This window comes from Actinia tenebrosa, unplaced genomic scaffold, assembly GCF_029948245.1.
Source record: "Actinia tenebrosa isolate PJP-AT-01 unplaced genomic scaffold, QUT_ActTen_1.0 PGA_scaffold12__29_contigs__length_12842862, whole genome shotgun sequence".
Taxonomy (NCBI): domain Eukaryota; kingdom Metazoa; phylum Cnidaria; class Anthozoa; order Actiniaria; family Actiniidae; genus Actinia; species Actinia tenebrosa.
The window spans coordinates 4,869,078-4,889,421 of NW_028292572.1; the positions used below are offsets into that span (position 1 = coordinate 4,869,078).

General features: G+C 37.6%; 3 protein-coding genes across 4 annotated transcripts; 2 read left to right on the forward strand and 1 right to left on the reverse strand.

Annotated features, from left to right (window-relative positions):
* On the forward strand, nucleotides 1-2,768 carry LOC148912061 (uncharacterized). Its single transcript, XM_089028509.1, has 3 exons — nucleotides 1-271; nucleotides 1,565-2,132; nucleotides 2,252-2,768. The coding sequence occupies exons 2-3, from the start codon at nucleotides 1,590-1,592 to the stop codon at nucleotides 2,498-2,500; spliced, it is 792 nt and encodes a 263-aa protein (XP_088884635.1). The 5' UTR covers nucleotides 1-271; nucleotides 1,565-1,589; the 3' UTR covers nucleotides 2,501-2,768.
* A 535-nt stretch (nucleotides 2,769-3,303) lies between these two features.
* LOC116307378 (uncharacterized) lies at nucleotides 3,304-10,337 on the forward strand. The gene is made up of 3 exons (XM_031717609.2): nucleotides 3,304-4,009; nucleotides 7,571-8,204; nucleotides 8,527-10,337. Exons 1-3 carry the CDS (start codon nucleotides 3,789-3,791, stop codon nucleotides 8,797-8,799), a joined length of 1,128 nt encoding a protein of 375 aa, XP_031573469.1. The 5' UTR covers nucleotides 3,304-3,788; the 3' UTR covers nucleotides 8,800-10,337.
* On the reverse strand, nucleotides 8,786-20,314 carry LOC116307375 (uncharacterized). 2 transcript variants are annotated; one of them, XM_031717605.2, is made up of 19 exons: nucleotides 20,174-20,314; nucleotides 19,891-20,044; nucleotides 19,243-19,342; nucleotides 18,957-18,988; nucleotides 18,587-18,661; nucleotides 18,287-18,377; nucleotides 17,792-17,889; nucleotides 17,370-17,491; nucleotides 16,484-16,876; nucleotides 15,928-15,955; nucleotides 15,489-15,801; nucleotides 14,553-15,350; nucleotides 13,776-13,947; nucleotides 13,240-13,449; nucleotides 12,552-12,893; nucleotides 11,871-11,935; nucleotides 10,225-10,887; nucleotides 9,656-9,692; nucleotides 8,786-9,272 (listed from the first exon to the last, which is right to left on the reverse strand). In XM_031717605.2, exons 2-19 carry the CDS (start codon nucleotides 20,041-20,043, stop codon nucleotides 9,005-9,007), a joined length of 3,960 nt encoding a protein of 1,319 aa, XP_031573465.2. In that variant the 5' UTR covers nucleotide 20,044; nucleotides 20,174-20,314; the 3' UTR covers nucleotides 8,786-9,004. The 2 variants fall into 2 exon arrangements, with proteins under 2 accessions (XP_031573465.2, XP_031573466.2); XM_031717606.2 differs by lacking the exons at nucleotides 8,786-9,272; nucleotides 9,656-9,692 and having other exon boundaries at nucleotides 10,708-10,887; nucleotides 11,875-11,935.
* Between the last annotated feature and the right edge of the window lie 30 nt (nucleotides 20,315-20,344).

Consider the following 20,344-nt stretch of genomic DNA (forward strand, 5'->3'; position numbering starts at 1 on the left):
TGCCGATAGAGAATGAACTCGATTCCAGGAAACGCTAGGATACTGTAATCAATACTTCAAAGATTCCAAGAAAGGAAAACTGGTTTCGTTTAGGGAAATACCCTTTGAGTCATCACCTGTGCACCAATAATATTTCACCACGCGTTTAATGACTCTGCTAGGGGATTTTTTTTATTCCATAACATTCGACTTAAGTCGAGTAAGCAGCTTTTTAAAAGTCTCCTCAGCGTTATTCACAAAAGCAACTATCAAGCGTCTTACTGCAGTAAAGGTACGTACTGAGAAATCTTTAACTCAAAGCAGTTCAAATTAATAACACTGACTATATTTTAACTTTTAACTGAATATTAATTGAGTCGGAAGGTAATGTCAGTAGAAGGAAGCCGGAGTTTCTTGTGTACATATATTTTGCTGCATACTTGTTTTCAGTAAGTTCAACTTACAGTCAAACAAGCTCTAGCGTTGACCCCTAGACTCGATTAATGAAATCATTAGTCAATTATTCCTTTTACACGTACGAACCGGAATAATGCAATATTCAAATGAAAATTCAGTTCATTATTCGACTCGTGATGAAGAAGGTAAATTATCTAAATTACAGATACCTTCCAGCAGAAGTCGTTCTCTTATTTCATAAGCATACACACTAGGTTTTGGAATTTCCATGCCTCAATTACTTGGAGGATATCATCAATAATTTTGTAGGGAACGCTCCCGCCTTGAGCGAAATGGAGACACAGTTCCATGTCGTCGATAATGTTGAAGTATTTCCTGGACTCCCCCACTAGAAATTTTCAGTTGTCGCGAAATTGCTTTATTGAACAATCCGCTATTGCTGAGATTAACAATTTCCTGTCGAATAATATCAGGTGAAGGCCTTCCCGGCACATAAACACGGCCAAGACTATTTCTGGCCACCATGTTTTCTTGGTCTTCCGGCTCTGTTAGCACTGATTAACCAATCAAAATGTCGTATATGGAATTTAAAGTTGATTGGAATTTTCATATCTTCGTTTTTGACGTTGTAAACTTCAACTGAATAATGAAATCAAAATTCGAAAATTCAAATCATTAATCGACTCTAGGGGTCAACGCGTGAGCTTGTTTGACTGTAAGCCCCGTTTACACTAGCGATTTTTGCTGCGATGTTTTTGCGATTTTGTCCATAATAAATAATGGTAAAGAATGTACTTGTAAAGTTTTTGTCAGGATACCAAGATTTTCCTAGACGAATATCTCTCTTGAAGGATGAGACAAAAGATTTCATATTTCCGAAAATTGCCACAGACCAGCTAGACCAGCTAGCTCGGAGGTTGCTTCAAGGCTCGATAAGATTGCTTGTAATGCTTGATCAAACACTAGTAAACATTTCATTTTGAGAAAGTTCAACTGAATGTTCTAGAAATACAAACGTATTTACCACCAAGACGTACGGCTCAAAATAGCCGGACTCATTCTTTATTGTAGCTGTGTCGCCTGCATATCATATCAGCTCATATATATAGTTCTATTTATTCTAAAGGAATATTCAGTGCTTGACTTAGAATCTTATTGAAACTTGTAGATAATCAATTTGAAGCCAGTTCTCGATGGATTTTGAAGTTGATCGAATTCGAGGTCCTCCACAAGTCGTCCGTCGGGTAGACAAGACTGACGTTCTTCTCCACGACCCTCTCTTGGTGACAGTCCTGGACTTTGATAGACGTGCTCTGGATCAACTTGCACATGGGTTGTATTTGGCGGTCACTTATGCATATGATCACGCTCCAGGAATAAGCAAAAAAAGGTTCTTCGTAAATCAATCCGGGAAGCCTGTGAACCCATCGCAAAGCGAAGGAGGCAATGATGTTTATTGCCTCTTGAAACACATCCAAGAAAACGCCGAAACCTATTCGGAATTATTGAATAAAGACGAGGATGAAATTGAGGAAACATCCAAGTTCCTTCGAGAAAAGATAAGGAATGCAATGGCTCACCAGACGTACCTGAATTGTCCCGGTCTTTCTGATCCAAACAGCCATTCCAGTTGTGTCTTAGACAAGACACAAACTACCGAAAAATGTCTAGATGAGTGTGCCAAACTGCTGCAATGGGTTGTTTACGCTGATTTTTATCGAAATATCAGAGGGAAGGTAATTCTCTTGACTCAGGGATTTTCTTTTTTGCATATGTTAGATACTACGTACAAAATCAACCGAAGCTCCTCCGCATATAATTCCGAAAATTCATATTGATCTCTTTTGTTTTTTAGGTTACTAAAGTCCTTCAAAACATCAAGAACATGAAGAGTCCAGTTTTCGAGGATTTCAAGCAAGTAAAGCAATCTATTACAGCCAGGCAAGCAAACTACTTAAATACCCAGAAGGCTAAAGAACTCCTGCAAAATTTACTTCAAGAACTAGAAAACGAGGAGGATTGTGATGATACTACTGATGACCGCCCAGTAACACATCTAATCAACATGGTTTTGGCCCCCAGGATTAAAGTAACCAAGTACTAGGCAGTGCTCCCATCTACAATCGCTTTTCTAAATCCCCCGAAAAAAAGAAACAATTAAACAGCATAAAAAGGAAGCTAAAAACGCCGTATAAAAAGGCTTGGCATCATCACGTGATACAACCATGATCGTAGGCACAATAATAGATTCTTTCTCAGGGAAACCGAAATCCCTACCTTCTCATGTAAATCAGACTAGATTTCAATTTGGCTTATTTGAGCCAAATGAAAGGGTTACTTTGCATAAACAAATAGTTTTCATTTGTAGTGAAGATTAACAAGGTGCTGTATTTGTTTAATTTAGAGGCTTTGCACCATCATGTGATGGCAACCATGAGAGGAGCCACAACAATAGCCTTTTCCCCTGTATGGGAATACGGAATTCTTTCTCATTTAATCAGATTCAACGAGATTCAATTGTTCCTGCCTCCTGTCATGGCTGCCGTCACGTGATGGTGGAAAGCCTCTATTGAGCCAAATCGAAATGCTTCATGGGTCGTAACGAGCGAGTACCGAGTCTTTTGACCTTAGTCCTGATCGTCGGGTTGTAAAAACTTTTCCCTTCCAAATCCCAACCTCACGATCCAGTTCAGAATTTTATGTAGTCGTTCTTTTACAAGACAGGAATACGTCTTAAAGAAAAGATGTTGCCTTTGCAATGATATAGATTAGTACAAGATATAGTGATTATTCATAAGGCTGGAACGGCCAACATTTATTGCCTGGGGGTGGGGGTCGATCAGAGTATTTTTCTTATGACACTATAATGATTCTCTATTTTTATGATTTTTTATGACCCACCTGTACTAGTGGTTGCTACTTCCTCATTTCTGTGTGATCCCCCTCCCTTTGATGCTTGTCTTATTTCTCTCCTTTCCTTCGAGGGTTTTTCTCCCGCAAAAATCAAATTCTGAATTCTATAAATTTGATCTAGAAAGGACCTAGATGAAAATTACTCTGAGTAATTCTAGTTACCCTACCAAATTGTGTAGTTTCTTTTAAATGTGTAGCTGATTCAGTTGCCTCTAAAAACCATGTGATCCTTCTAAAGCCTTCCACTGCTTCCCCCCACCCCCCACCCCCTCCAAACACACCACAGGCGATAAACAATAACATGCAGTTCATATAAAGCTAGCTTAGTCTGAGACTGACTTCTAAGACTAATACCGGAAAAAGGCGAGATATCGTATATCGGATCAAGCCATTGGGATCAACAGAACATATTGCCTTACTGTTTGTGCGCCATATACGGGGGAAATTCATTGGACTGCCAGTACCAACCTTAATCAAATATGGATTTTTTAAAGCTTTCAAAGTTGGTTTCTGTGTTTTTTTTCTTTTGGTTTTTGTGTTCTTCTGGACGGCGGCAAGACGGGTTGGCTCACCCAGTAGATAATTTTGCAGATAAAAGCTTGAATGTTTCTGCTTCTCGTGTGTGTAAACCAGGTCCATCTTTAACAAATGCACCACAAACCAAAAAATGCCTCGTAATAGGAGATTCAGTGAGTATTGGGTAGGTATGACAAAATAGATCAATCTTACTAAGCATTAAGTTAACTCTTCTATCGTACGTAGTTTATAATTGAATTCTATTTTGGAGTGTTGAGTGCTACATGACATACTCGTGACAGTGAACGTCTCTCCCCAAACAATGCTGCCGATATCTATATATATTTATGGCAGCGTTATTATATATCTATATCTATATTAATATCTTTCTATCTATCTATATATATATGGGCTATATCGATATCTATCAAATTTGTATCTATTTATATTAATGTATACATACATACATATAGATATAGATAGATATATCTATATATATGATACTGACTGCGGTTTGCATTAACTTTGACCCTCTTGTATCAAAAGTATATATGATATATTTTTTTCGAGTTGCCTATCACTCGGGCTTCCTGAAAAGCTAATTTCGCATATAGAATGGCTTTTAAATCCTCCTTAATACTATACAGTGCAATACAATGCTTAACAATTATACCCCCGAAGGCGAAGTGAACATCGGGGAGTATTTACGGAGACGCGAGTCTTTGAGCGGCGAGAGTTCACTGAGGCTGAGGTAAATAATTGTTACAAAAAAAGAAAAAACAAAGATAAAAGACATTTCTTTCCGATAACAGCAACAAAGTGGCTGGCCGCTTGATTATCGCATCGCGTGATAGTGTGAGTTTCTAGACCAATCAGCGCGCGAAATTTTCAATAATCACTTGTGTATTTTTACTAATTAGGTGATTCGCAAAGGTTTATGTTTATTTAACCTATAATAAGACAAGCCATTTATCTAATGTGACCACTTTGTTCTTAATACCGTCTTAAGATTGTTAAGATCATAATCAAAAGAAACCCATCTCAAGCCTATTCAGTGGCCCCAGTGTGACCGCGGCCCTAAGGTTATTTCAGTTCATGCTCCCGACATGAACATTTATCTTTTGTTGTTTATCTGGCGTACGATTGTAACTTCACGTGAAAACCAAAGTTTGCGTAGACGTCAAACAAGAAGGCGAATATTTCAAGTACTACAGCAACATTTTGCTTATCGTAGGCAGCGTTTATTGCAGAACACAGCAGCATTCGTATTTCTGCAACTGTGTTATCAAAATTTAACTAGACGCCATGAGAGGCGATTTTGGACTTTACCTCGGCCACAGATTGGCTGGTTCGAAGTACAGCTTAACAACGCCTCCCAAACCATGTACTGGAAAGAACATTTCCGTATGACAAAAAATACTTTCGAAGAGCTTGTTGCTCTAGTCGGTCCCGAGCTAGAGCGAGAGAATACACGATTCAGACAAGCTGTACCGGTTAGCAAGCGTGTAGCCATGATAACTTTTAAGCTTCAGGTAAAAAACGCGGGAAAGTGCCGAAGTGAGTAATGATCAGATGAACAAACTACTCTTCGCTCATTGGCCAAGATGTTATTCCTTCATTAAAGCGTTTACTTAGCTCGTTTCTAACCTCCTAAGAACTAGTCTTAACTTAAGCTTCGGAACTTTTGTAGTTTTATTTGTTTTCGCCTCGGATTACATGAAATCTCATAATCGAGGTAAAGGTCGGTCACACATGCATTTCTGTATAGAACAGGTTAAACAAACAAGTGTTATTTATTTAGCCAGCATTTAAGCTCCAGTGTGACCGCGGCCTAAAATAGGATACAAATGCAATATTTACTTCCCAAATTAAATTTAGTTACATAGTTATAATACACTTAGATATCGCCATAGCAATAGCACACAACACGCATTGTATACACGGATACAAAAGCGTCCTGCCTTAAAGCGAATGGTATTTTCAGGTATAGAGAGAAGAAAAGCGGAAAATCTACTCCTTCAAAGTTAGATATTGTATCGTCTCGAAGGGGGTTATACCGTTGACGATGGACCATAGTTACTAACTATGGATGGACTAAGAGACGGTGTGAATCTGCTTAATTTATTATCTTATCCTTTAAGATCTGATAGTAAAGCAGAAGTTCATAAATATCACTTCGTCCTGTCTCTGGTTCTTTCTATTGTCATGAGTCTACTTCGAAATAAAGCTTGATGAAGTGCGTGTATTACTTGAAGACGAATTCAGTTTGACATTGCTTTTTTTACGGAAACCTGGCTTAAAGTATCAGTGTACCCCTAGCGACCAAACCTTTTAATCGAAACCTCAACAAAGTATACATTTTCTGAAAGCTGAATAAATGTAGAAACTATTCCTTTTTCCTTTTTGTAAAATACATTTATCCTTTTAAGTTAGAGCGAATTATTCAAATTTTTACCGTGGCATCTTCGCGGAGTTCGATGACAGCCGGTAATGATCGGAAATCAATGCTTATTACCTTTCCGAGATCACAAGACATTACTTGTCAAAAGCGTGTCTCCGATTTTAGATTAGTTGCCCTGTTGCTTTTTTATATGCTCTTAAAGTTATGACGCTGCTATATCACCGGTATGCAAGCCAAAATCCACGATAACTTTGGAAATAAGCAAAAAATCAAAAATCGTAGACACGCTTTTGAAGAACAACTATCCAAGATGACTTCCTCAAAATTTCAGTTAAATCGGTCAAATTCCCTTTGACATCGGACTCAAAATGTACGGGTAACTGAACGCAAAATTACTTCCGAGAAAAACGCAAAAATGCTTCTGACTGAGCGGAAGCGCCTTTGTTGCCGCATAAACCGTATTTTTTTTATTACTCGCTATTGAAGATCACTATCGAAATTTGGAAGGGTGGAGGGGGGGATCGAAGAATATTATATATTTAATCCCAAAATGTAAAAATCGATACTTTTGAACAATTTTGGGGTACCCTGATACCTTTAAAGGAGATAGTTAGGGAAAGATAGAACTCACTCTTAACATGGAGGCGTATGGGTATTGTCGGAGTGGTCTACCATTCTCCAGCTAATGATGACCGGATAGAATGATCTTTTGGATACCTTGTCGAAGATTGAATGTGCTTTTCCTATAGCGCTGTATTATACTCACAAAAAGTTACGCAATCAATCAATCAATCAATCACTAAACAGGCGACTTCAATCAACTAAACACCTCTCAGTTAACCGGCGCCCAATTTCGATCTAAACTCACAATCAATTTTCCCGGTACTCGAGGCAAAAGAACTCTTGGCCTTTTAGCCTTTCTAATCACTGTACGATTACTGCCTTTCTAATTAATATTTTCGTACTAAAGACTGCTCTAGTTACAAAAACTGTTAATATCAGAAACTCGAAATCTAGTGCTAAACAAGCTTTTGGTCGCTACTTAAATACTTTTGACTGGTTTTCCTTGAATTTTTTTGACAACGTCGACGACAAATTTGTATCTTTTTCAAGAATTATTACAGCATTGGTTGGATACTATGCACATCTAAAAGCCCCATTTATTTATTCAATTACCACAATTTAAATTCAACAAAGCCTTAGTTACAAAGCATTTTGGTCTTAATATTCACTGGAGCTGTTGTAGGAGACGAAATAGAAGCCATCTTGCAATGCCAACTCTATCCAGTTTTTCCTCAACCCTATGAATGCCTAACACTCTTCCTTGCATGTATGTCTTATCAGGTACACACCGTGGTTAGAGACATCTTTACAAAACCTCTGTCAAGTATACCATGCCCCCTGGGACACAGCTGACGGTGGCGCACTGGACACGAAATACGCCGTCGAATGTCTTTCCCTTTTCCTTGCCAGTAATGTACTACAAAAAATCCAGTATGACGTAATCGTCTTTAATTTTGGCATACATGACGTCAACTATGATGGCTTTCCAGAAGAATTCACTGATGAAAAGATGTATCGAAAGAATCTGATTTCTATCAAGGAATCTTTACAAGCGACAGGTAGTAAGATGGGATATGTTTTGACCACCCCTATTCCTTATAATATCACTATTAATGATCGAGTCAAGAGATACAACACGGTGGCTAGACAAGTGATGGCTAGTGGACAACCAGTACCAACAGCTGATCTCTATAACTGGGTAGTTTTGGTGTGTGGAGAACCACCTTATAATAGCTGTGTGATTGCTGACAAGCAGCCCAGCCCTCATTACACGAGGCAGGGCTATAAGTACCTATCTGTCTTGGTAGAAGGCCTTTTTCGGGACCTGCAAATAGATATTAATCGAAATGGAACAGAATTTCTTACAGAACGAAAACATGGAATCAAAGCTCAAGTATCAAACCATATAAATCAGGTAGGAATCGACAAAGTGCTGTCTTATAATTGTACTACATTCTAAATGACGACTTCAAAAAATTTACGGCTTCTGTAAATGTAAAATAATAATAATAATAATAATAAATAAGTGGTGAGGATGAAGGGGGGGGGGGGGGGGGGTAGTGTGAGTCAAATGAGTGTTATTGCATTATTGTGGTGATGGTGTGATCTTGTGGTACGGGTGGTGGTGATGGGGTGGTGACGTGATGGGGTGGGGTGGTATTGTAATGAGGTGATGGGAATGGAGTGGTGCGGGTGGTGGTGTGAATTCTGACTACATCATGGCTCTTTTTTTCCAGTTGATTAATAAGAAGCACCCAAACAAGGACACATCTTTTCTGTCGTGCAAAGACACAACAGGAAAGACCGTAACAAAATGCCCACAGACGATGACATGCAGTCCGTGTAAGTATTCCATGACTGGATGGGGCTGCTGCCCTTTGAGCAACGCGGTCTCGTGTAAAGATGGGAGGCATTGCTGTCCCGAGGGGTACGAGTGTGACCCGCTGTGCACTATCGAGCTGTGCTTCTGCATTAAAGAAGAAAACGACGACACCATCAACAAGATTTAAAAGTTTACTGCTGAAAACTTTATTATTAGTTATTCACACATAAATAATGCTGTCTTTTATGTCCTCCTCTATTATGTATTTATCTTTCCCGCTATATTACACCAGCCTCTGTTCCTCTACCTCTAGACATATCTCCATAATTGAATCCCCTTCTTTAACAAAGTAAATTCCTTGAACCTGTCAACTAGCTCCCAAGTTATCCACGCTAATGCTTTCTTTTACCTCTTCCTCTCTTATACCTGCCTTTCCATTTATATTTACCACCTTTATTCCTACCATTACCCCTGGATTTCCGCCTTGATTCGCTACCCTTATTGAAGAATGCGAACTGGTTGCTAAAGTCTACACAGCTACCACTGTCTTCACCAATCAACTTAAATGTCTTGACGGGAGAATCACCAATTTCGTCTGAATCCATTTCTATAGTCTGTTCTGATGAACCAGCTGTACCTTGCTTTACTGATGACCTCGACCTAGGAAAATATCAGTCATTATCAGTCATTATCATAGCGTCCCTTAACATAAAGCTGTGGTGACCCTTCTGCTAGAGCTGTTAGACTTTCTCATTGGTGGCGTGAATACCTTGCCATCAGAATAAAAGGACTAAAAAGACGAAGCCGCCATGTTGGTTGACACAAGACACATCGAAACCAAATCTTTTGTCAAAGTCAACCAAAATGGCGGCTATGATGTCACATGCACCCCAATAATTTTTTTTGCGTAGAAGGGAACGGACTAGTACAACCCGCCAGTTCATTGTATATCGGAATCTTGAATTTTGCGAAACATTTTGCCTAAACAAAAAAATGCAGATTTTTACGAAAAGCTTACAAAAGATCAACAGAAGATTATTTACCTGCTTCTAATGTCGGAATTGGCTGTATCGCACGAACCTTTTGGAAGAAAATTAAGAAAAATAATTCAATTAGCACTTAAATAATTAATGCACCAGTAAAAACTCGGGTAAATCTGAATGCTCATCAGGTAAATCGCAAGTTCTCAATAGAGATTTTAAGTATTCCAGGTCCAAAACGAAAACCAGTTCTATTTAAAAGCTCTTCTATAGTAGTAGTAGTAGTATTTTTTAGGCTGACAGCACGTTTGTCCCCAGTCATGTGTTTGACCGCCATTTGGAGCAAATGAGATTCAAAGACTTTTACCAGCCGATTGAAATACAGCAATACACTGTTTTCGCAAGGTTGAGTGCGCATCCAACTTGACGGGCCACAAAATTGAAAAACGCAAATTCAGTAAAATTGAGAAGACAGTTTTATATTTAGGGAGGAGAATAATCGATTTTATGAATTCTTATCGAAAATTTCATAGCACTGCATGATAATACTCGTGTTCTGATATCGTGGCCCGCCAAGTTCCTTGAATTTGGATGCGCAAGCAACCTTGAGAAAATGGTCTATAGTTAATTACCTTTTCCAGGAGTAACAAGAAATTCTCCTTTCTTTTCCAAACACGTGTCTGTGTGATTCTTGTAGTCTTCCTTAGGAATTTTCTTAAAGCAAATAAAGCAACTTTCAAAATCATCATTGTTGTCTTCGCTTTCCTCAGAGCTACTAATTCTTCTGTGTCGCCGCCTTGTCGATCTTTCATTTGGTTTGTTTTCAACTTTACGTTGTTTTATAGTCACGCCAGAGAGTTCCAGTAACGCCATCTCATTTTCGTAATCATCATTATCAAAATCACCTTCCGTTTTTTTCATCTTTTTCTTTGGGTTTTCTTGTCTCCGAGGTCGTAGAATGTCATTGATGCCTTTTTTATCTTCAAATTTTCGTTTCTTGGATTCCACTTTGACTCCATAAGTGGCAAGCATTTCAATATCGGATTTATCCGAGTCAGATTCTATATCACCATACTTATCACAAGGTATCATGTCCTTTTTTATTGCTGGACCAGTAGACGCACCCATCACTGTTACATCATTTGTAACACCTTTCCTTTTTTGCCTTTCAAGCATTTCACATTTTTCCACTTCATCGTCAGTATCCTTTATATCACCAACATCATAATCACCTGACGAAGGGTACTCTCCTAGGTGTAAATGGTCAAGAGTCGCGAATGGATTGGTACGTGGATCTGTTAGAATAAACAAAGTTGTAGTAACTTCATTTTCAAAACCTAAAGTTTGAAGCACTGACCAATGGCAAGAGAATATTAAGTAACTTACTTAATATTCTCTTGCCAATGGGAAGTGGAATGCTAAATTGAAGGTCTTCCTACCAACAATAAGCATTTATCTATTATTCGACTGAGCACAATATCGAATTCATTAGAGCAGTTTTACTTTTCTGCCGAGTCTCTGACAATTTCGAGACATGGGTTTGCACGAAAACAAGCGTTTGCCATACTAAAGATGCTTTAGAACTGATTCCAAATATGAAAAGGGATAAACCTTCTTTCAGCCCCGAAACTAAAAATCTTTATGGAGTTTTCCCAAAAATTCAATGGAACGGGCAATGATAGTATTGAAAAGCAAGGCAATGTTATTTAGTATTGCATCCTTTCCCCTTGATTTAAATTTTTGATTTAATGTTTTTGATGGAAAGCGCACTTCAAAAGTAACCCCATTGTCTAAATTATTTATCGACTAGAATGTTTTTATTCAACCCGCGAAAGAAAAATGACTATTTAGTTACGGTATGAGTTGATAAAAAACAAAAGGAAACAATGGATTTAGAGTCTACTACTAACTATTATGAATACTATTTCATCACGGGTAAAATATAATCACTCTAAGAAATTGATAGAGTGAAGTCATTAAACCCGTGAAATAGATATTAGACTAAGGCCTAGGGCAAACGTCGAACTTTCCATGCACCGAACTTAATTACATCAAAGAATGCCGCCTCATTATCACCTGATATCCATTGTTTTTAATGAGTTCGGTGCATGGAAAGTTCGACGTTTGCCCTAGACCTAATACACTTTAGTAGACCCTAATTCCATTGTTTTCTTTTGTGTCTTTTTGACTATTACACGTTGACTAGTATTTTTCATTTCACGGGTTAAATGCCTGCGCTCTATCTAAAATGAAATACAGAAGCCGCATAGACACACACCTACTTGCTTTTTCTTCTTCCCTCCATACGTCACCTTGAACTTATTCTTTCTTCGTTCCATTTGGCTGATGACGTAACATAATGACGTAATCAATCTCCAACATGTTGCAAATGGAAAAATGATTCCCACATAATAGAGTTATGCTCTTCTTTCAACTAATGTAGGAGCTTTGTACATGTGCTACTTTTAATGAATTTGCAGTCAAGCTAAAAAGAACCTGAACACTGATCGCGCCGTGGTTGAACAAACATTCTAGACTTCTTTTAGGTGTTTAGAGTTTGCTGCAATTCATTTAATACTCTTTCTAATTGCAATCGAAAGTAAATCTGGAATTCCATAAGAGTGTAAACCACGACTATTATTTGGATATCTTTTAATGTCCTTCATTGAAGAGCAGTATAACCTTGTAAAATGCTTCAATATTAAGTAGGAATTAAAAATGAAGGAAATCTAAAAGATTAGCCATAGCAAAAGAAAAAGGAAAGAAAATTAACCCGAAAAAGCATACACAAATCTTTCATTTTATTGACGGAGCAGAACGTTGGCTACAAGTTTTGGCGAGTAAATATATGAGCATGCTCATTTTCAATCTTTTTGACTACAAAAACGTCCTCTCATTTCGCTCCAAAAGAATCACAGTACAATAGTATAAAGTAATGCAATAAAGAAATGTTCAAAACCTTGCAGTGGTGGAGAACCAGTTGGCGGATGGCGAGTTTTCTTCCGACATTTCCTTCTCATCCATCAAGTCTTCTTTTTTTATCTCTGGATTATTTTCATCATCAATTGTAATGTCAATGAACTTTCTTGAACTTTTATTTTCACTTCCCTGGTTACTTGTACTACTAGCGCTTCTTGTAGTTTTATTCAAGCTTAAGTTTCGCCTTGCTTTAGGGCTTGGCTCGGTTTTTTGTTCAAGTAGTCTGCGGTGAGCTTCTGGAGATCTCGTCACCATTACTCGTAGATTCTTTAGCCCGAAGTCTTTATTTTTCGGTTCTTCGTTGTCAGCTGGTGAGCCAAAACTACCAAAAGTAAGAACAAAATAAATAAAAAATCTCAGTAGAAAATCCAAGCCATGCAAATAGATAACGATTCAAATCTGATAAGATATTTCACGCTTGCCATTCAAAAACCATAAAATTTCAACGTAAACCCATAAAAACAACAAATTAAACCAGAGAATGAACAAAGTTTTTATGGTAGATTCATAACCTTCCTAATGAGAAACTTTTTGATTTCACTATTATGATATTAATTGGGGTTCTTGAACTAAAATGAATGTGAAAATATGAAAATATTTCTCCTATTTTGGAACATAAATATTCTAGAGTTTAAAAATATTTCAAGAATCAGGTTTTCCTAAACTACCTTTTCTGAGACTCGCTACTCGTAGTTGGTTTTCTGGGAGAGAAAGAGGTTGGGTTGGATCTAGGTGTTATTTCATCACATGTAGCTGCATGGGCCTCGATGTCCTCCTTGTAGAACGTACAAAAACAAATAGGACATTCGACTCGACTGTCTAAAGAACTTGGGATGATTTCCTGTGATGGTTCTATACTGCTGGAGATGTCTGGTGAACTGGAACAGATGAACAAATTGAGTTATTCATGTGAGGACTGCTGTCTACGCGCATTCTATACTAGTGGTGATAACTAGTAGAGTACTAGCGTGGACTGCGTCTGTGTTTCTGAATAAAACAGCAGGAACTTGTGGATAAATTGAATCACCGTAAGAAGCTTTGTCAGAAACTGACGTTTCGGACGTTATTCCTTCGTCGGAGTATATGATATACTAGGAGAGTCTATCAGAGGATAGAAAAAGGATTTACATCGGAGTTATCAATGATCTACTAAACAACAAGAATCAGAACAAAAACAACAAACCTATAACCCAAGGGATGTTACCTTTGCAGAGAAGATGCCTTCAGCCTTTTTTCAGCAGCCTCAGCAGCACTCCTTGCAGCAGAAGACATCAACCTTTGTACTCTAGGGATTTCGGTAGGAGTTCTCTCCACTTTCAAATATCCAGACAATGTAGCGACATTCGTCAATGATGCACCAGGTTTGGAATCTCGAGCTTAAAGGAATGAAAACGACGATTTAATAACAATGTCATTTGACATTGCATCTCACTTTACATACGTATTTTCTGGGGAACGGTTTTAGTGTTGCACCATACAGTTGTTGTCGTGAAGGGATGGAATTAATACATTTTTCACGAAATCTATAATTGGCTAGGTTTCTTTTCATACCGGACGAAAAAAGCATATATATCGCAATGAGAGAAGAAAAGAGGGAGGGAGGGAGGGAGGGAGGGAGGGAGGAAGGAAGGAAGGGAGGCAGGGAGGAAGGAATGAAGGAAGGGAGGGAGGTTGGCAGGGAGGAAGGAATGAAGGAAGGGTGGCAGGGAGGAAGGAATGAAGGAAGGGAGGGTGGCAGGGAGGAAGGAAGGAAGGAAGGGAGGGAGGGTGGCAGGGAGGAAGGAAGGAAGGAAGGAAGGAAGGAAGGAAGGGAGGGTGGCAGGGAGGAATGAACGAAGGAAGGGAGGGAGGGTGGCAGGGAGGAAGGAACGAAGGAAGGAAGGGAGGAAGGAAGAAAAGGAGTGTGGCAGGGAGGGAGGAAGGAAGCAAGCAAGCAAGTAAGAGAGGGAGGGATGAAGAAAAAGGTTATCAATAGTCAAACCTGTTGCAATGTGCAAGTCATGATCCCTTTCAACCACATCGTCATCTTCTACTTCGGTACAAAACATAGACAATGGACCACGCCTTTCCTCCTTTTCTTCGTCTTCTACATCGTCAAATAAAGCTTTCTTCGCATGCTTCTTAGATTTGTTCATTCCTATTTCGATACTACTGTCTATCTCTTCTTCTTCTTTATCAAATAACTCCGAAAACATTGTCTTCTGCTTCTCCATTTGTTTGACCTTAGTGACATCATCTTGCCCAATCCAAGATATTTCAGCATATTCGTCGTTAGTTTTGGTTTTAGACTCTAAATCAACACCTCTCTGTGTATTTGGTGAATTTTCCAGTCTTTCGTTTATTTTTAGTTTCTTTCCATCTATGCATTCAACATCATTTTTATCTAACTCGTTTTGCTTCGTTGCTGCAACATTTTTTGACATATCTTGAAAACCAGTAAACGAACTCGAAGCAGCATTCGTAGCTAACGGAACACTCTTAACAGTATTTGCATCGACAGATTTGTCCTCATACTCTGTAGATGTTACAACATTTTCTCCAAAAATTTCGGATTCCTTGGTGAAGAGATACTCCTTCCATGGCTTGGGTTTTGAAGTTGGTTCTCCAAAGACAGGTTTTGTCAAATCATCATCGCTCTCATCACTATCAAGGTAATCTTTTCTTACCTTACTGGAGTCTTCTCTAGTTGATATCGTAACTGGTTCACTCTTGATAGGTGGGGCTACAGTAGATGTCTGGGCACTACGAAGGGTTCTTCTTCTTTCACTAGATGGCACTTCTGAAACAGAAAATTAAGCAATTGAATAAGTTTTGTTCTGAGGTTTTTTCAATCATTTATCTCCTAGTCATGAAGAAATCCAGGAAAAAATCGAATAAATAAAAACTACGATAATCAAAACTGTGCCTTTACACGTACCAAGATATGAAATTGCAGATGTCGATGCCACATTCACATCACTTTTCTTCTTCTCCTTCCTGGCATCCAAAGAGTTAGTCTCTCTTGGGCCTACTATGATAGGTTTTCCCCACTTTATAAAGGTCAAGCTCTTTCTTTGCGCCCTTAAGATACGTTTTCTCGTGTGGTCCATCATTCTCATGATGGCATAGGTGTAGGTTTTGGGGTCAATGCCTGGTGGCGCAAAGTAGAGCCTTGCTTTCATGGCCTCCTTGATAGTCTTGATGGACAGTCTAGGTGTACTGTAGGCACGTTCAAGTCTGGTGGTGCTAGACTGAGTTACAATTAAAACATTCAAAAAACAATTAAAAACAAAAAAACAACAACAAATGAATGAATAAATAAGCGAATAATTGTAAATAAAAAATACTCTAAGTTGCTCAAAAAAGGCATTACCCACCTTTTTCATTTTTGGAGAAGGGTCATTTCTAGATTTAAAAATATATATATATATATTTAAATTTTTCACTTTATTTATTTATTAAAATAAACTAGAATATGTATGTAATTAAGGTGATAATAGGTCGCTGTAGTTTCATAGGCTTGCTATCATTCCTTTTATGATACGCTTTACAACTAGTGAATAAAAACCCTACTTCCACAGAGTCCTACCCAGTCGTCACTCATTCTTGTTTAGTTCGTGTGCGCAAAGACTTTTGAGAAGGAGAGAAAACGTTCCCTTGATGCATCGCGAACTTACTAAATCCTTCCCATCAACCACAGCGCGATATCAATAAGACAAGACAAGGGACTGGGTACGAGTCTGCTACTTCCATGCTTTCCATGAAGTAATATCTATTCACTGAACTGTAAAAATCATCTAATCTCTGACCAAGGTGACCTAATTGTTAATTAGATGGAATTTTGAAGTAGTTTTTTAGGATTTCTAATCATTAGGCATTTGTTGCTTCTATCTTATAGATCATTTTTCTCTCATTTAGTAGCTGTTGCTTTACCTTTTATTTACTTTTCCATCATCCTCCATGCTGCCTTCTGCGTCATCATCATCATTATCATTATCATCATCATCCCCGACAACAACGTGAAGAGGGTCCAAGGTTCTACTCTTTTGCCTGTCATTTTTCCCCCCATGCTTCACATTTAATACTTGTTCAATTGTTTTCTGTTTCTTTTTTGGATCCTTTATAACACATTCTCTCCCAGTATCCTCTGTCCCATCATCTTCATCATCTAAGATGTATTTTCGTTTCTTTGATTCCACTGTTGAATCATTCTCACTTTGGTCAGTTGATTTGAATTTACTTTTATTCTCGGCCTCCTTTTCTTGATCTTTTGAAGGTTCCTTTTTCTTTAACTTGAGTTTACTCTTAGTGTTACTGTCAAATTGTCTTTAAAGAGAATATTGTTGCAAGAATGCATGAAGGAACTTCAGGAAACTTGAAAAATTATACTTATCTATTAACCCCTTCAAATCTTATTGATACCCTTAAAAACAACCTCTGAGCTGATGAAAACCAAGGCATGGCTAACTCACAGTTCAAATCCTGAACCAACCTCTGGGCTGGTCTAAGTCAGGGTATAAACATTGAAACAATCTAATTACTGATCAAGGTAGGGCACCCCTGTCCTAGGGAAAATTCATTCACCAGCAAAAGCGACAGAACACAATAAAAGACAGTACAAAATGCTTTTATTGATCAAATACATATTGCATTTTTTTGTTGTATCCAAGTGGTTAGCCTATGCACAGATTGAATTGGAATTTAGCATTAATTGATGATAGTTTTGGCAAAATGAAGAAAACCTGAGAACCTGAGAAAAAACCCTTGAATCAAGGGAAAAAAACGAAAATGTCAACTTTTTATTATATCACTTTCTTACCTCTTTATTGGAGTAAGATTTATGACCATGTCTTTGTCCAATCTAGACTTCAAGTCATCAGATGAAAAACTTTTGAATGGACTTTTGGAAGGGCTACGAGCTTTATCAGGTATATTTTCTGGCTAAAATGATCGAAATTGTAACACAATTTGTTTTAGAACTTGAATTAAATTAAGTGAATAGATTGATAATAGAAAGAATTAAGTGAATATTGAATTACGGACAGATGGACAGATGGACGGATGGACGGATGGGTGGATGGATGGAGGAAGGATAGATGGATGGATGGATGGATGGATGGATGGATGGATGGATGGATGGATGGATGGATGGATGGATGGATGGATGGATGAATGAAAGGTAAATAAATAATTGAAGAATAAATGAATAGCAATGAAAAAGAAAAAGAAAGAAAGAAATACCTCTTCCTTGTCATTGCTTGGTGTACCAAACAAGTCAGGAGATTCCGCTCTATCCATTTGCTGCTTTTCCACACCAGAGTTTGCAGGAGAGCTTTGGACTTAAGTCAGAAAATAGATTTTCCATTACTGTAAATTCTTTTTTCATTATTTCCTACACTGTATTTGAATATTTTGTTAAAATGGAAGGAGAGAAATTGCACTGTACATGTATGTTATTTAAATGTTGATGTCAAATGCTTTTAAATGGTGTAACAAATGTCCACAATACAGCAGCTTTTGTATGAGTGGGAAACAACACTGCGAAATTTGTAGTACTGTAGCTTATTATATTTTACTCTAGCTGTAACTAGATGAATTACTGGAAAACAATGGGAAGCCATAATAAGATTTCAATGTTACAACAAGCACTGTGAATATGCAGTGAGTCAGTATCATAAGTTTCCCACTCATATGAAAACTGCTAAGCAGTAACTTAACCTTATTTTTTACTCTTACCTGTTAAATAATCTTGAGTTTCATCCTCTGAATCTGCTTTATTGTCTTTAGCTCTGCCAGATTTATCTGGCTCTGATTCTGAAATTAAATTCTGAAAAACAAATCCATCAAACTTTAAATGATTCAAAAGCATTCTTAAGTTTTTTAAATTTGACTTCAACTAAAAAACCTGTAGAACACACATTATAAATTTACTATAAAAACCAATTATTCATGAGTTGGGTTACCTGTGGTCTCCATTCCACAGGGAGCCCATCCTAAATCCCAATATCTAGAAGTAATTGCAATTATTGCTCATACCACACTTTTTGTAGCAGACGTAGCTCTTCGTTTATCTTCAACTTCCATCTGCAGCTTACTCTGCCTTATTGCTTCCTGTTATAAATAGCTAACTATTAATATTTCTGTCAATTATCATTCCACTTGTTTGAGTCAAAAGCATTAGAAGTTTGAAAAAATAAAATTAGGTTATTATTAGTAATCAAATTTCTGCAGCTTCTTTTAAGCAGGTATTCAATGTATGTCTGAGTTAAAATACATGTACATCTACCAGTCATTATATCCACCTATTATATGTTTCCCATTAGTGTTTTTCTCAGCCTCCAGTAATTCAGTTCATACTATGCACATCAGATAATAATATAATATAGCATATCTTAAAAGACAGTACCTTCATCTGTCTCTTTTCATCTTCATCCATCCCTAGTAAAAATGACTGGTGTAAGTTCATATATATCTAAGATGGATACAATGTTTTATAAACAATGAAATAATACTTAAGCAGATAAAGATCCAAAAAGAGACTCTACTTGTGTATGTTTGTAATTCCAGGGATAATTGAATCATATTCCTGAGCAATGAGAACTGCCATCTTAGCAGCACGCAACCTACAGTATGCTTCCTCATCTATGTACTGTACTTCAAAGAACTGGATGGACAGGTAAAACTAAACAAACCTTTCATTTCATCGAGATCATCATCACTATCTTCAAAAATCAAGTGCTTCTTCCTTCTCTTAACTAGAATTGGCTGCAATTCTTCCTCAGCAAATGCAAACTGAAAATACACATCAGAAAGCCATGTATCTCTTGTTAACATTCTTTCATACTACATTAATGTTAGCTGTGCCCTAACTTTGATAGGCCCAGGATGTTTCAGGGTATTGATAAAATTGGAAAGCATACCTGTATATGTATGTACATGCGTGAAATGGAAAATCTGGGGAAATTAAGGTATGGCTAATACTTGACCAAAAAAAGCTGTCGTCAATGAAAAATTTTAGTGGTATAATAAAAATAATGCAAATCCTAGAAGGTGAAGGGGATTACGTTTATGCTGTACTTCTTGTACTTCTCATCATAAATCAGCTTCAGTTTCCAAGTTTATTTGCTTCAGCTCAGATCATAAAATTATGAAATATACTTTAATATTTTCCTAAGACTCAGGTCTGTTGATATTCGATTCATTCATTGTTTTTGTGAAACAAGAATTTCACAAACATACTGCAAAAAATCACAATCCCACCTCACTTGATTATTTGTCAAACAGAAATACAATCTTCAAGTATTTGATAAATACTTTATTTAATAGTACAACTGTAATACCTGATCAGTGAGGTCTTGCACTTCATCATCATCATCTATCTCGACTAACTCCTCTTTTGATCTTCTGTGGACAAACTGAGATATATCCTGAGTATTGCTCTCTCGAGGAACATTTTGGCTCTTCCTACCGGTACCACGGCGATTGGTATTCATCCTAAGAATAGAGGAGTACGTCTAGTCAATGAAAGAAGTATTAAATAAGCCTATTTTTCTTCCCTCTTCAGGTTCATATTTCATGACTAACTTTTAAACTTTCGAGAGCCGTTTCTTGCTCGTATTTTACCTAATGTCTAATCCATCAGGCCAAGAATGAACCTAATAGCACTATTTGCTACATGAAGCAGCTACAATAGTAGAATCAATCCAATATTTCCAGTACAAAGAAGATAAAGAAGAGTAAGTTGCACCAACTTGAAGAGAAAACAGCGCCAAAGAGACTTTTTGGTGAGCATAA

Bases quoted from the DNA above. Each gene is read 5' to 3' on its own strand.
- LOC148912061 (XM_089028509.1), top strand. From the start codon at position 1,590: ATGGATTTTGAAGTTGATCGAATTCGAGGTCCTCCACAAGTCGTCCGT. The intron at 2,133-2,251 runs GTAATTCTCTTG...TTTGTTTTTTAG, and splicing joins ATCGAAATATCAGAGGGAAG to GTTACTAAAGTCCTTCAAAA.
- LOC116307378 (XM_031717609.2), top strand. From the start codon at position 3,789: ATGGATTTTTTAAAGCTTTCAAAGTTGGTTTCTGTGTTTTTTTTCTTT. The intron at 4,010-7,570 runs GTAGGTATGACA...ATGTCTTATCAG, and splicing joins GGAGATTCAGTGAGTATTGG to GTACACACCGTGGTTAGAGA. The intron at 8,205-8,526 runs GTAGGAATCGAC...CTTTTTTTCCAG, and splicing joins TATCAAACCATATAAATCAG to TTGATTAATAAGAAGCACCC.
- LOC116307375 (XM_031717605.2), bottom strand. From the start codon at position 20,043: ATGAATACCAATCGCCGTGGTACCGGTAGGAAGAGCCAAAATGTTCCT. The intron at 16,877-17,369 runs GTAAGAAAGTGA...TTCTCTTTAAAG, and splicing joins AATCTTACTCCAATAAAGAG to ACAATTTGACAGTAACACTA. The intron at 10,888-11,870 runs GTGTGTGTCTAT...TTATTCTAACAG, and splicing joins GAAGAAGAAAAAGCAAGTAG to ATCCACGTACCAATCCATTC.